The 15032-nt window shown below is 50.1% G+C and overlaps 5 protein-coding genes across 5 annotated transcripts; 3 read left to right on the forward strand and 2 right to left on the reverse strand.

Moving 5' to 3' along the window:
- Positions 1-39: 39 nt before the first annotated feature.
- On the forward strand, positions 40-2125 carry N7482_006758 (tryptophan protein; the record flags this gene model as incomplete). The annotated part of the gene is made up of 3 exons (XM_056688883.1): positions 40-175; positions 237-540; positions 598-2125. The coding sequence occupies 3 exons, from the start codon at positions 40-42 to the stop codon at positions 2123-2125; spliced, it is 1968 nt and encodes a 655-aa protein (XP_056541312.1).
- Positions 2126-3604: 1479 nt separating this feature from the next.
- N7482_006759 (uncharacterized protein) lies at positions 3605-4728 on the reverse strand (the record flags this gene model as incomplete). The annotated part of the gene is made up of 2 exons (XM_056688884.1): positions 3605-3674; positions 3749-4728. 2 exons carry the CDS (start codon positions 4726-4728, stop codon positions 3605-3607), a joined length of 1050 nt encoding a protein of 349 aa, XP_056541313.1.
- Positions 4729-5656: 928 nt separating this feature from the next.
- Positions 5657-6478, reverse strand: N7482_006760 (uncharacterized protein; the record flags this gene model as incomplete). The annotated part of the gene is made up of 1 exon (XM_056688885.1): positions 5657-6478. One exon carries the CDS (start codon positions 6476-6478, stop codon positions 5657-5659), a length of 822 nt encoding a protein of 273 aa, XP_056541314.1.
- Positions 6479-8464: 1986 nt separating this feature from the next.
- Positions 8465-11402, forward strand: N7482_006761 (DUF323 domain protein; the record flags this gene model as incomplete). The annotated part of the gene is made up of 7 exons (XM_056688886.1): positions 8465-8763; positions 8858-9537; positions 9611-9826; positions 9887-10778; positions 10835-11145; positions 11200-11281; positions 11330-11402. 7 exons carry the CDS (start codon positions 8465-8467, stop codon positions 11400-11402), a joined length of 2553 nt encoding a protein of 850 aa, XP_056541315.1.
- A 3048-nt stretch (positions 11403-14450) lies between these two features.
- N7482_006762 (uncharacterized protein) lies at positions 14451-14982 on the forward strand (the record flags this gene model as incomplete). Its single annotated transcript, XM_056688887.1, has 2 exons — positions 14451-14525; positions 14599-14982. The coding sequence occupies 2 exons, from the start codon at positions 14451-14453 to the stop codon at positions 14980-14982; spliced, it is 459 nt and encodes a 152-aa protein (XP_056541316.1).
- Between the last annotated feature and the right edge of the window lie 50 nt (positions 14983-15032).

A 15032-nucleotide genomic window follows, 5' to 3' on the forward strand; every position in this document is an offset into this window, starting at 1 on the left:
CCCCAGCCTGCAATTTCTCTCAAAGAGTTTGAGCTCAGAATGGCGGGCCTACTTCGGGTTTTCTCTAGTTGCCAAGTGGAGGGCAGGGCGGCGGCTGTGGCTTTCACCATCGCAGGGTATCCCACTAAGGATGCTACCATTGAAATCCTCCTAGCCATGCAACGGGGAGGTATCAGTGAGTTTGGTCATAGAACAGGATCTGGATGTGTTCCGTTGACCAACGGGCATTGCTGTAGATATCGTGGAGCTAGGGATACCCTGTACTGATCCCATTGGGGATGGCCCCATCATTCAAGACGCCCACGCCGTTTCCTTACGAAACGGGTCCAACTTTCAGACGGTGCTGAACCTTGTTGAACGCGCTCGAGCGCGAGGTCTTTTGATTCCGGTTGTAATCATGGGCTACTGCAATGCGGTCTTACAGTATGGGCTTGAGAGAGCAACTGAAGAAGCAGCTAAGGTCGGGGTTGACGGGTTTCTTCTGGCTGATCTGCCAGTGACTGAGTCGGTCTATTTTCGTAGACTTTGCAAAGAGGCAGGGTTAGTTTCAAATCCTTGATACACACTGCACTTATTAAAAAACCAAAATATCTCCAGGCTGTCGTATATACCTGTCGTTTCACCAACCATGAAGGACGCACGGATCGAGCTGCTCTGCCAAGCTGCAGACACCTATCTCTATGTGCTCTCGAGAATGGGCGTTACCGGGTCAGCTGGCGAAGGCGCATCGTCATCAAACTTGTTTCTTGCTCAATTCTTGCAGAGGTTACGCCACTTCTGTGGGAACAAGCCGTTCGCCCTAGGTCTTGGAGTCAGCACTAGGGAGCAGTTCCTCAGCATGCAAGAGTTTGCCCCAGGTGTGGTGGTTGGAACTCAGATTGTCAAGACGATCAACGGGACTCCATGGAACGGGGAGCTCGCTGAAGCCATCGAAAGCTATTGCATGTATCTGACAGGGCGATCCAAGACTGTATCTTCAGTGCAGCTATCCCTCCATTGCCCTACTGTCGATTTATCTGCAGATATTCCTTGTCTGCCTCAGAAGACAATCCTCCCATCGTACTTCGGGCCATACGGAGGGCAATATGTACCAGAGCTACTGTTAGACTCTTTGGAGGATCTCGAGCGTTGTTTTATCGATGCCCAAGCTGACTCTGATTTCTGGAAACAGTACCAAGGCCATTGGACAGATATGCTCAGTCGATTCGAGGGCCCTCTTCAGGTCGAAGTTGAATGTGCTACCATCGAGCCGAGGGCCACTCTCTGGCTAAAACAGAAGGACTCACACGCTGCAGGAAAATACCGAACCTACAGCACTCTCGGCCAGATTCTCCTCGCCTGCCGGTTGGGCAAAAAGCGCATCCTGACAGAGACCACAGCCGAGGGTGACGCACTGGTAACAGCCACCCTGTGCGCGAGGCTGGGGCTTCACTGTGTTCTCTTCATGGGAGCTCGAGACCTCAAACGGTTTCCAGGGTTATCTGCGCGTGTTGATGAGCTTGGAGGAAAGTTGATTTCCGCTGATTCCGGCGGACAGGGGGTGCGTGATGCTATCAACACTGCACTTCAGGCGTGGATAGCGGACTTGCACGATAGCCATTATGTCCCTAGCTTTGCCATCGGGCCACATCCGTTCCCTACAATTGTCCGCATATTCCAGGCCCTTATTGGGAACGAAGTGCGCGAAGAGACAATTTCTCTGATTGGGAAGCCCCCGGATGCCGTGATAGTGAGTGCGGTGGCAGGAGATGCGGCCGTCGCGCTGTTACCAGGTTTCTTGGATATCGCAGGCCTTGATATAGTCCTGGTGGACCCCTCAGAGAAAATCATGACAATGTCTCCGGGTGTTTTCCATGGGTCGTGGACGGAGGTTCAGCAGGACAAGCATGGACAGGTCTCAGGCGAGGGTGATCCACAATTTTATGGGTATCAGAGTTACCCAGCACTGGAGCCAGAGCTAAGTCACTGGGTAAATATTGGGAAAGCTAGGGTCCGTTCCTGTGATAAGGGGTCAGATTCATCTCCCTGTAGTCCTCCATTGGTGGGTAATCGGGTGGTGCATATAGCAAGAGAGGTTGCGAGTCAGTTACAGCGAGATCAGAACGTTCTTGTCATTGTCTCGTGATTGAGTAGGTGATGAGAATCTATGCAGACACAGTATGGCCTAGTACGTATTGATGGGGCTAAAGAACCAATGGGAACGAATCCAAAATAAAATGAGTTGATTGAAGAAAATATGAGAATAATGGTGTGAGGGTGTTACGGTATCTACTTGCAGGGTAGAGGCCTGTCGTTCAGGTAAGGAGGAACCAGTATGTATGATTTGAACAAAGACTGATTCTTAAGGAATCAGAAAGTAATAGGAGAAGGTGTGGCCTTTTATGGGGGGGCATCCTCTAGGGATGCCTAAGCGAAGGGTTATCGGAGGGAGTTCTCTGAGGAATCGATATATTATATGCTGAGTCATGATGCCCTATGGGTGGGAATAGCCTTATATGCAGAAGCTGTGTTCGTTGATAATTATACTCCCTTTCGGTAGCGTCTACCCTCTGTAAAGAGTAACTACTTATCAGGGTAGCAGCCTGTCGATTAGGTAAAGATTCGATGGCGAAATAGTAAAGGGACGTAGTTGATTTAGAGTGTCGAACTACGATAGAATTGCGTAACTTATAAAGGGGACTTGCCAAGTAGTACCTAACCTATCCGTCTATACCTAACACATTTGTCACACCTAGATTTATCAATATAGACAAGGTAGTACGATGTAAAATCTAAGAGGTTATGTAGATAATAGTCTTGCAAATCGGGTAATTTTTTCTCTAGCACGTCTCTATATAGTCTTTTTAGACTAACCCTTTACGATAAGGGCTCTTCTAATGCTGGAGGTTATAACTATAGCCTAAAACTTACCCTATATAAATACAACTATCTCTTCGAGGTAGAGGCCGGGTTTTTTAGATAGGTGATCATAGAGGGCTTCGATTATTAGGGGTGTCATGGTTTGTTTCCGATCTACTCGGGTTTAGTGTGCGAATATGCTTCTAAATTATCGCAAGTTGTTGCAGATACTAATAATAGTCTATTTGTTGTATCTAGCTTATTTAGCTGTTTGGGATGCGGTAAAGGATTCGCTCTCTATTACATCGCGGATGAGAATAAGCTTTGAAGGCGAGAGTCTTGGAGTTATATCGCCCCGACTAATGAAGTTGGTAAGAAGCCGTGTAGGAAGTTGCTGATTGTTAGGAGGGGAAGGTAGGTAGTGCCTATACGCTAGTTTCGTGTAAAACATATCACCTACAGTACTGGAGACGCATTGTAAAATAATGAGCTGTTGTAGAAAGCGGTCTAGATCAAAGTGTTTAAGATAATATCCAATTGAAATTCGCATATGTAGGATTTTTTTCCCCGGGAATCAAGTAAAAGAGTGAGAGGTCAAACTGAATTCGAAAACTACTGTACAGATAGATATCACTCGGCCGCTGTTTCCACAATATCTGACATCTCTTCATTCGCTGAAGCTCGAGCTACCATCAGCCTCTCTCTCGCAAGAAAATCCATGGTGACCCCACGATTGCTCATACGTTTCTTGAGCGATTCCCACTCTTCAGCAGATAGGATGCACTCGCCAGGCTGTTTCGTAAAGATTTCCGTTCCACGGGTACGTGGAGCCATCCCTATGGGGTAACATCGAAGAGAGAAATCCCTTTTTTGCTCTAGGCGAGGGCGAGAAACTGCCCCCTGTTCCCACTCCATGCCTTCTAGAGGGGAGGGCTTGCCCGCCCCCGTATCATTTGCTGTGCCCGCTTCTAAATAGTCTTTTCGCTGCCTGGAGGGCTCGGAGGGCTCCGCAGTATCATGAGCCGTGTGACCATTTGATGCTCGGACAGGCTTTGGTGCATTGGAAGTGCGTTTCGGTCGAATAGGAAGGTCGGGGGTGTCATAGACTAGCCACTCATTCAATTTTTCGGTCGGTTTGGGCGAGGAAAACCCCATCTGCTTTTTTTGTCTCCGAGACTGCTTTTCGGAAGCAGGTCGAAGAACAATTCTCCACGACTGCGCTTCCCGTTTGCGCTTTCGTGGCAGTGGACCATGTGGCCTGGATGGTTCCTCGGCCTGGGCACAGTTGATCAAAGCGCGATTATGTTGGAGCAAGACCCGGTTTCTGTACTCATCGCTCACCCCACCTCCGGAAACTTCCAAGTAGAATTGTAGAGTCTCACCCTCCGGGTGGTCCCCATCCTCGAGGCAAGGACGCGCTGCCAGGAAGTCGTCATGGGCTGCCTCCAGGTTGTTCTTCTCGAATTCAATCCGACCCATCCAGTAATGGCATCGGGCAACAGAGAGCGTGTTGTTCAAAGACTGCGCAGATTTGAGAACCTTTTGTGCTTCCTTCATGGCTTGTTCAAGTTGCTGGTTTGCGATGAGGTTGGTCACTGTCAACAGTGAGAAGGAGAGTCGGAGTTGCCCCAACCGGTTCACGAGGTCGGTCGGCCTTGAAGGTATTCGAGTTGACGCGATCAGTTGCATCACGTTGGACTTGTAACGGTGTGTATCCTTCAAATTGCGATTTATTTCCTCGGCTTTCGCAGAGGGGTTGGTCGGTGTGGTCGGTGAAAGATTGGGGTCCTCCCTGTCAGGGACGCCCACGTAGTCATCGTCAAACAGATTCAATTCAGGCGGCGCTTTGTTCCTAAATGATGGAATAGAGACAGAACGCCCTTGAGCCATTTTTCAAAGGCTGATTATGAAACGTGAAGGTTGTAGGGGTTGAGAGAGTGACTAGACAGGCGATTCCGCAATGAGAAGCTAGGTGAAGACGCCGGTGGATGTGGGAACAGAGAGCGATGGGAAAATGTGAGGAGTGTTGGCGACTTTTGAATGTTGACTTCTGAATAAACCACACAAAGCCACATGAAAACCACAGAAAAGATGCCCGCTGAAGCAGAGTGTCTTTCGTTGGGTTTTTATAGCGCAGTCCCCTTTGGGCCGACAAATAAAGGAAGGGGCCTCTTTGTTAGGTCAGTCTATTTCATACAGCGTGGCATGAACTGCTTCTTATCGTACGCTTTATTTAGCTTCTCTTTCTGCTTCATTCCTTTCAGGCTGTGTAATGGTCACTGTTATCTCACCCCATTGAATCACGGCTGTGCAAGTGCGCGTCATGGGCAACCTAACTCGGTAGCTTGGGAGATAATCCGCACGGCAGCATATTGGGCAACTACCGAGCCTAAATCGACCTCCGACTGATTTGAGAGATCTCATCAGACTGGGCCAGATATGACACGCCGTCGGGCATGATGGGCCTATGCCACTGGGAAATTGGTTGGGTGTTAGTGATTGGGCATGGAAGCGTTCATTTAGGTGCTGTGGGAGGTTGATCACAGGAATAAATGTACCTTCCCGTTTCGAGGACAACACACTTCTGAGTAACTTTATTTCACAGAAATCACAGAAAACTAACAATAGAACCTAAATTTGATCAACCTCGTGGAGCAACATTTTCCCTCCGCAACCTAAACTCGAACGCGCTGGACGAAAATGCCATCCACATGACTGAAAGCTTACATTTTTCAAGGCACACACTCCTCATAGGGACTATATACGGCTTATTGTTATCGCATCATCAAACCCGATTGGAATACTCTGCACCATCCCGTTAATCCAAATTCTCCTTGTTCCGACTGATCAGACGAAGAGATCCCGCATCAGGTGCAGCATCCTCACATGCTTCCTTTCGTGTGAAATCCTCGATCGTTTTCGTTTGAAACTCCCCGGCTTTAATTTCGTATCCGCGAGTTTGGGTCTTTAGAGCCCGCGACAACGACCAGAAAGCCTTGTCAAACTCTTCCAGTTCCAAGAAATTCCGTCCCTCGATGTAATATGCAATGCCCATTATATCGCGATATGGTCGGTATGAAGGCTCGGGCCCAATCGAAATGGTTTGAAGCACACGCTGCAAATGGGCATTGGATGTCTCGTACCTACCGGTGGCATGTAAGGCCGCAGCAGCAAACACGCGACAATGGAGTTCCTCGACAACCGACAGGAACGGGTTGGTATGGATAGCATTGTCCACAATGGTCAACGCAGTGTGCGGGTCGCCGTCTTTCCAGTAGTTCTCAGCAGCTTTTAGGTAATCGCTGTCTGAGCAGATCCAAAGATCGCCAATCCATTGGGGACTCGAATCCGTCTTGGGGCTTACAAGGGGGCTAGGCGGCTGGGAGGGATCGTCCTGTTCCAAATTGTCAATTGCAGCGTGCCCAACGCGTGACTGAATGTGTGCGAAGAGAAGATCATACATGGCGACTTGTCTCTTGAGCTTGGCACTTCTCATCCTTGCGTTGTGAAGGTCCAAGCGGAGTTTCGAATTGGCGGCCGTAAGCTTCTCAACCTCCCAGTGTGAATGCCGCTCTTCAATCTGTGCATACAAAGCATTCTTGCGTCTTTTGCGGAAGAGCACCCCCATTTTGGAGAGCATGTTAACGAAGTGACACGGTAGTTGGCCTTAGGAATGATAGTCTCTTAGGAGATCAAGTTCGTGGGAGATGGCCGTCGGTCCTTCCAGGAATATTTCGGCTCCTTATATAGCAGTTAGCAATTACCTCCATCTTATATGACAAGTAGACCATGAAGGATACAAAGGTGTTGTTCCCTACAAGTTTTAGTACAAGGATCATGAAAGGATCAATAGTCATTGTTGACTTCTCATTTTCAAAGGGAAATTCTTGCTCTTTCACGAGCAAGAAAAGGATCAGCCCACCCAGGGGGCTTCTCGGGGTCGTGGGAACCCTCGCCACGAGGGTGTATATTCCATGGAACACGCCAACATTGCTGTAGCTTACCGGAGTGGATTGAGTTAGTTTCATCATGTCCCTCTTACGCCGTCCACCCCATCAAAATCGTGTCCCTCTGTTACGGAGTAGCTGTCTCTACCATATGAGGCTATTTCCAGAGACCACACATTATCATTTCCCATCCTGACTCTTTCAGAATCTATCTCTATATCTATATAGTGAGTTTAGGGACTCGGTTATCTGATCAAAGAACCTCTACTCTATAGGTAAATGTTCCTGCTCTTTAGGTTATCGCTACGGATAGCAGCCTCACGGTCAATTTCGATAAGGAGATCCGACGCTTCTTCACATTAAGCTAATTGGTGACGTGCTCTTGGGTGAAGGCGACCTCGAGGAACAGCGTAGAGGGAGGAATAGATGATTTCCAGGATACACGCCACAGTCGTTTTGCCTAGCTCAATTATAAGATTACCCCAGACTAGTGATAGTCTTATAATCTATGTTTAACAGAAAGATACGCGTAATATATAACCCCAAGGAGCAGCACCTCTAGTAATTCATTACCTATCGATAGCCCTACAACACATAAGCACCACTCTACCAATTTACGCCCGAGGAGCAATTAGTAGAATGGTCACAGTATCTAGTTACGGAGCAACAATCACCAAACACAGATCCCAGCGAGGTACTCTTCCCACCATACTCGCTTTTAGTAAAAGTATACCGCCATAGGCTGGACGGCGTAAGCGGGAGATCCGTTGACTGGTTAGTGAACTATGTGCAGAAAAAACCACAGTTTTCATCTGAGCGGATGCAAAACGTGCGCAAAGCGCGCTAAAGGGGGCTGCGCCTCGTCAGCGTCGGCCCACGTACGGCGGCCTGCAGGCAGCAACAGGAGGCTTGTTCTAGCGGGCTGACAAACCTGTGCCAGTGTAGAGCCGAGCTATTTTCAGTCGTCTATTACCAAGCTCCGATCCTTCGCTGGGAAGTTACACCCGCTGCCATCCGGCCCCACCGCAAAGCGAGCAAACAGGCCAAATCACGCTATGACCTCAGCGCGCCGTCAAGCTCCCCACACCCGCGATCGCCGCAACTGGACAACATCGGGGCCCACCGGAGCAATGCAAACATGAAGTGGGCATTCGCTACGTCAGACGGCAGGAGACGGCTAAGTCCACCGGTCGCGGTCCAATCTCGTCCAATCTGATAATGCGGATCCGCGACGTAAGAGGACTGGCCCGCGATCTAGACTTGCGGGGTTCCTGATGCAAACATACCCTACGCGACAAACTGGGTCTCGCGAGCCAATCTGACTACGCCTCATCAATTTTGTAGCTTGAAGTGTCAAATGCAAGCAAGTCCCTTCGGATAATTCACGCGCTTGCTTTGCGCCCCTCGTGTTACCTCCGCCGGGATTTGACTGGTGACTCGTCTCCGGCCCTTTCCCCTGTCTTCGGAGATGATTCGTCATAGAGTGTAGCTCTATAAGCCGCGTCCGAGGTAGAACTCGGCCAGGATCATAAAACCCTGCCATCCCCCCCGGTCTATGCACAGCCTTTCATGTGCTTTAGGTATTCCCCACGCGCCACTTGTTGCTCTCACCCTTGGCGTTTGGTTCGTGCCGGTTTGGCTGCCGATCTGCCCTCATCACCTACTTCCTTGCAGCCACGATGTCGCCAACGGCGCTGAGAAATGTTGACGCGGTCGAGATTGTCGATATCCACCAGGATGACTTGCATTTCTCTCTCATGGACGAACTCTCCAAGAGTCTGAACCCGCCAGAGGGGACACCGCGCTCATTCCCAACTCTCCTGCTTTACGATACCCGAGGACTCAAGCTGTTCGAAAAGATCACCTACCTGGACGAGTACTACCTCACCAATGCCGAGATCGAGGTCTTGACAACCCATGCAAAGAGAATTGTGGAGCGGATTCCAGAGGATGCACAACTGGTGGAACTTGGTAGTGGGTCTGTTGTCCTTGCAACTTGAGATCCGTGGGCCCGAAGAACTACTCGTGAATGGATCGTCTGGGCCTCGCACATTCTAACACCGGATTTCTAGAAATTTGCGCAAGATCGAGATTCTTCTGCGGGAGTGCGAACGGGTAGAGAAGCGGGTGGATTACTATGCATTGGACCTTTCGCTCGTGGAATTGCAACGGACTTTCTCGGAGATCTCACCCGAGGGCTTCACATATGTCGGGCTCCATGGCCTTCATGGAACCTACGATGATGCACTCGAATGGTTGAAGGATCCAGAAAACCGCACCAGACCAACGGTGGTTCTGTCCATGGGTTCCTCCCTCGGCAACTTCGGCCGCTCTGCAGCCGCGGACTTCTTGGGTAGCTTTTCCAAAGCATTGGGCCCGTCCGACTTTCTGTTGATTGGACTTGATGCTTGTAAGAACTCGGAGAAGGTTTACAGGGCTTACAACGACTCCCAAGGTGTGACGCACCAATTCTACGAGAACGGGTTGGTGCACGCAAACGCGGTACTCGGCTTCGAGGCTTTCAAGCCGGGCGAGTGGGAAATAGTCACCGGATACGACACAATGAATCACCGACACCAGGCCTTCTACTCACCGAAAGTCGATGTTACCATCAACGATATCAAAATTCATAGGGGAGAGAAGCTCGTCTTTGAAGAGGCCTATAAATATGGCAGTGATGAGCGAGAGGAGTTATGTCGCAACGCGGGATTGATTCCCCAAGTTAAGTTTGCAAACTCCACTGATGACTATCGTATGTTTATGACACCTTTTTTCTTTTCTCAGTCCCTGAAATGGTTTGCTTACGTGAATCAAATTTTTTCCAGACATTCACTTGCTTTCGCCCGCCTCTCTGGATATTCCAACTCGACCTGCGCAATATGCGTCTCACTCAGTTCCAACTCTGGAAGACTTTCAGTCTCTTTGGACAGCGTGGGATATTGTGACCAAAACGATGATTCCACAGGAGGAACTCCTGTCGAAGCCCATCAAGCTCCGGAATGCACTGATCTTTTACCTTGGCCACATTCCTACCTTTTTCGGTATGTTCCGATATCTTTTTATTACGTGTCAGCTCGTAAGTTAAACCTGACGTGTTTTAGATATCCATTTGACTCGAGCCTTGCGCGGCAAGCCCACCGATCCCAAATATTACCAGCAAATATTTGAGCGCGGTATTGATCCTGATGTTGAGGATCCAGAAAAGTGCCATGCTCACAGTGAGATCCCCAATGAATGGCCACCACTAGATGAGATATTAGACTACTCAGAACGGGTACGTAATAAAGCTCGATCTATTCTCCAAACTGAATCTGCCTTCGAGGACCGTCTCCTTGGCGAGGCTCTCTGGATTGGCTTCGAGCATGAGGCGATGCACCTGGAGACATTCCTCTACATGCTGCTTCAAAGTGAAAAGACTCTCCCGCCTGTTGGTGTGGACAGCCCGGACTTTGCGCAAATGGCTGCAAATGCAAAGAAAAATGAGAAGCCGAACGAGTGGTTCCGGATTCCGCAGCAAACACTTACAATTGGTCTGGATGACTCCGACGACAATCAATTGCCTCGGGATTCTTTTGGATGGGATAATGAGAAGCCTCAAAGATCAGTTGAAGTGCATTCGTTTGAGGCTCAGGCTCGGCCAGTCACCAATGGAGAGTACGCCAAGTACCTGCAAGCAAATCGTTTACGAGAATGGCCAGCATCTTGGACAATTGCCCACTCGGACCAGGATTACTCAATCTCCAATGGTATCACTCATTCAAGCCCGAGTGCAGCCAAAGAGTTCCTGAACAACTTCTCTGTACGAACTGTTTTTGGATCAGTGTCCCTGGATCTTGCGCAGGATTGGCCCTTGGCCGCTTCCTACGATGAACTGACAAACTACGCCAAATGGGCTAAATGCAGAATTCCCACTTATGAGGAGGTCCGAAGCATCTATCTCCACGCTGATCGTCTTCGAGGGGATGGTATTCGCGAGATTGGAAATGGCCACAGGTTTGTTTACTCATTTTGCCCCCGAGTTTGCCCGCTATCACTAATACAAACGCTAGTAATGGGGTCAACGGAGCCTCTACCAACGGGTCCAACGGGTGCAACGGGTCCAACGGGTGCAACGGGTCCAACGGGTTTGGGCGCACAGCGAGTCAGACTGTGAAGGCCTATCCCCAAGAGAAATTGTCAGTGTTCCGTGCACTCGACGGATGTAATGTTGGCTTCAAGAACTGGCACCCTGTTCCGGTCACGCCTAATGGTGATACGCTTGCCGGACAGGGTGATCTGGGCGGCGTTTGGGAATGGACCAGTACGCCTTTGCGGGCACATGAAGGCTTTAAAGCAATGGAAATTTACCCAGGCTACACCTGTCAGTGCACCTCAGATCATTGTGTTTCTGATTTCATGCTAATTGGGATTCTAGCCGACTTTTTTGATGGGAAGCACAACATCATCCAAGGCGGTTCGTGGGCAACAGTGCCGCGGATTGCGGGGCGGACCACATTGTAAGCTGTCTTATTGAAACGATTGAAAACTGTTCACTAACTTTGCAGCGTCAATTGGTACCAACACAATTACTTGTATGCCTGGGCGGGAGCGCGTCTAGTGCGGGATGTGCCGATGTAGATAGTCCTGGGTGGCAAGGACGAGGATGTCCAGGGGCAACATGGCTGGCTACCCCTCACATTTTGTAACTGCAGCTATTTTATTTCTTTAAACCTCATCCAAGCACCCTATTTTACCACTATATTCCTCCGGAAAAGTACGTAAGTCTCCGTGGTGCATAGTCACCCCGCACAAAATTCAATTCTTAGAAGATCTGAGATATCGCATCACGCTTACAGAATTCAATCAGTAATAACAATCTGAGACCACGACGACTCTAGTGATGAAGCGCCATCGGTCATGAGAATTGACATGTCCGAAAGTAAACCGGTTTTGGGGGCTACAGTATAGACCAAGAACCTCTTTACCCCATCGCAGTGGACGAACGAGCCACCATATATAGTCCTGAAGTGTCTAGAAACCCCTGCTAGGGCTAGGCTTGGTAGTCTTGGTGAGGAATGCATCTGTCAGCGCAAAAACGCCCCTAATGCGGCAATCCCTGGAAGACGACGGGGGAACTTTCGACGAATGTAGGGAAGAATGCAAGCCAAGCCTAGGGTTCCAATTGCTCGGGACGGGCTGGGGGCTAGCATATCTGGCGGGCTTTGCAATGCGAGGAGCCGAGTCTCCACTGCATGCCGGTCGATGGGGCCGATTTCAAATCGAAAGTGGCTGGCGATGCGGTATCGTGGCCCCGGTTACTGAACCTACACTACACTACAAGAGCCTGAGAGAGAAAGGTTGGTTGCCTAGCTCCAGGAACCGCCCATCAATAGCAATAGCGGTGAACGCGAGATGAAGGAACTATCAAAGACTATTTTTGACATCTGATCGCCGTTAGCAACGGTCATGGTGAGGAAGATCCTGACCCTGACCCTGACCTCCTTGTATGCAAGCCCGAGGCCAGGTTTAATTGCCCTCGAGGGTGCGTTTGCCGCCGTGTTTGAAATGCAGGCATCATACCGAGTTCAGGAGATTCTTGATATTAACCTCGTTTTCGCACCGCACTCTAATATTTTGAGCACCTTTGCTTCCTCGCACTCTTGTCTCTTGGAATGTGTGCCTGCGTTAAAGTTGTACGTCGAAGCCGACCGAGCCGTTTTTGTGAGGTGTTCTTTAACACGGCATTGCTCCGACGCAAGGGAGACGCAAAAAAGAAAATACGCGGATCTTTTCTAAGTTTTCTCTGCCCGCAAGGACCGATGCGTTTTAGTTTCGCTCTACTTTTATGTGGCGATGCCATTCAGGGAAACTTCGCTCCGGCTGTGTCGGCTAGAAATCAGACGAAGCGACATGATCGTGGTGATGGCGGACGAGGCTTGGGCCCCCATATGGAAGTTGTTGTCATTCCGACTAGTTAGGTGGATACGATGCGTTCATTTAGCTTCCCCCGAAGGGTATATTGTAAAGAAAGGAGCAATGGTACTCGTCATTGCGTTGATTTGTCTTGCCTCGTACAGTACATACATACAGTAGCAGGTCAAGTATACGGGAATGGCAGCTTCTCTAGGTGTAAACAAGTTGGCAGCTAGGACATTCATCTAGGCACGACAGTGATGTTAGGTACCGTACAACACATATCTTACCCAGGTGGTATTGCGCTGTCCGATCACCCCTGTCAGCGATGAATTCATCACTGATCGACATGACTCCAGACGATTTACGATCGACTATGCATTCGAGATCGACTACGGGCCAGAGAGGCTGGAGGACCCTTGTCCAGGCCCTTGTCACACCAACAAAGCAGACAAGGATTTCAGAGAGGCACTCGAAGGGACAATGTATTTTTTTGTATGCCAGGTTGCCTCTTTCTTCCTGAACGTGATCAATGCCACACAAGAGGCTGCTCAGGTCCGAATTGCCGACATTCCCATGTTTTTCTTATTTTTTTTTTTTTCTCACGCGCATAACCGCGCAAACGGGACATCAACGCCGGTCCGATCAACATGCGGTGCTGCTGGATGCAAACCTTAACAACCGACATGGGTGTTCACCCCTGGGGCGAGGGCCAAGAATGAGGTTTCTGGGACACGAGGCGCGCCCTCGATGCTCCCTCTTGCCCTTTTGGCTGACTGTCCCCACTCTTTCCCGCTACCGGGTCTCGAGTGCCTCTCATGCACAGGTTTTCGAGCGCATTTTCTCTTCCCTGCAGGCTGCAGGTCATCCTCACCTTGCTGCCTGTAAGTAATGAAGCTCAGGAGACAGAAGATACCCGGTCACTTCGGGGTGCATACTTCCGCTGTACAGGATCCGCGACCCGGAGATCAAAGAAAACCGTGGCAGCACCATGTACCAAAGCGCCTCTCATGGATGGTACCTGCATAAGGACCGAAATAGTCGCCAAAGGCTCCGAAATGTCGGATCGCCTTTCTTGTTATCGTGGCCAATCCGATGCCCACCTGAGAGGATCTCTCTAAACCCTGCGAAGGCGGCCGGCCGCTGCCGCCAGGGAGAGCGCGGACGGTCGGGGTGGAATGTGTCACAGACCCATCAAAGGGATTTCACGGGTCAATCCTACCGAGAGTGTCACTGAGTGGCCCTGGCCCATGCCACAGGAGTCGGTCGTCGCCCAGCTCGACCTGCATGGGCGGGGCCGTGGAGCACTTGGTCCTTGACACGCCGTGGGCAGTATGGATGTGCATACTGCACGAGTGGCCCTCGAACAGATGTGCATACTGCATGAGTGGCCCTAGAACCCAAGCCACTGGCTTTTCGGTTTTCTATATGTACCCCGGTCTGGGCCTCCATTTCGCTTGCCTTCTTCCCCTCCAGCGCATCAATGACATAGAGCGTCTTCGGCCTTTTTCCTTCTTCCTGTTCTCTTCTCGTTTCCATTTTTAGACGTTCATTGTCTCCAGTCTCTCGTTTCGCATATTGTCTCTCGTTGTATAGCATTTGTTTCGGCCGGAGCGTTGCTCTTTCACCATTCATTCTTCTCGAATACAAAGCGACCTGTCTGTGCGCTGCATCGAATAGGCAGTTCACGAAGTCATTGATTTGGATCTTCGTATAAAGCCGTGAAGATCCGCTGTTCGATCCACGGATCAAATCGATCTCAACTCGATCATTATGGAGTGTCTTCGACAAATCTTCCGCTGCTTCAAGGCACCATTCACCCGTGACCAGGGCCAAATCATCGAAATTGTGAGTGCACGAGACAGTCCGGTCAGGGAGTGCTCCCGGTAGAAGTAACCACTAACAACGATGCGTGTGACAGGGTCCTCCCACCAACTTTCGGAAGGAAGAACTGCCCGCGTGCTTCTCGGATGCCGAGTCAGTTTTATCGCCCAACCAAAATGCAACCGAGCGACCCAATCTGACCACCCAGCCACAGCACGTTGACATCTCAGAACAGCGGAGCAACGATGGAGAAGGACGAGATGACGATCGAGATGGCCGCACTCGCCCGTCAGCCGTCGACCAAGAAGAAAATCCAGAATCGCGTCAGGAAGATGAGCGTCAGACTGACAAACCCCGCCTCCGAGACCGCATGAAGCCCTCTCGGTGGTTCAAGTCGACTGCACCCAACGACCCTGAAACAGAGGTCGCGAGTGAGGACGGACTGTTCACCACAGCGAAGGAAAGACCGAAGGATCACTAGATTCATCTAATTTAATCACAGACACGGTTGATAATAAGTGAGGGTGTTTC

Source organism: Penicillium canariense, assembly GCF_028826845.1.
Source record: "Penicillium canariense strain IBT 26290 chromosome Unknown utg000004l_segment0_segment0, whole genome shotgun sequence".
Lineage (NCBI taxonomy): Eukaryota > Fungi > Ascomycota > Eurotiomycetes > Eurotiales > Aspergillaceae > Penicillium > Penicillium canariense.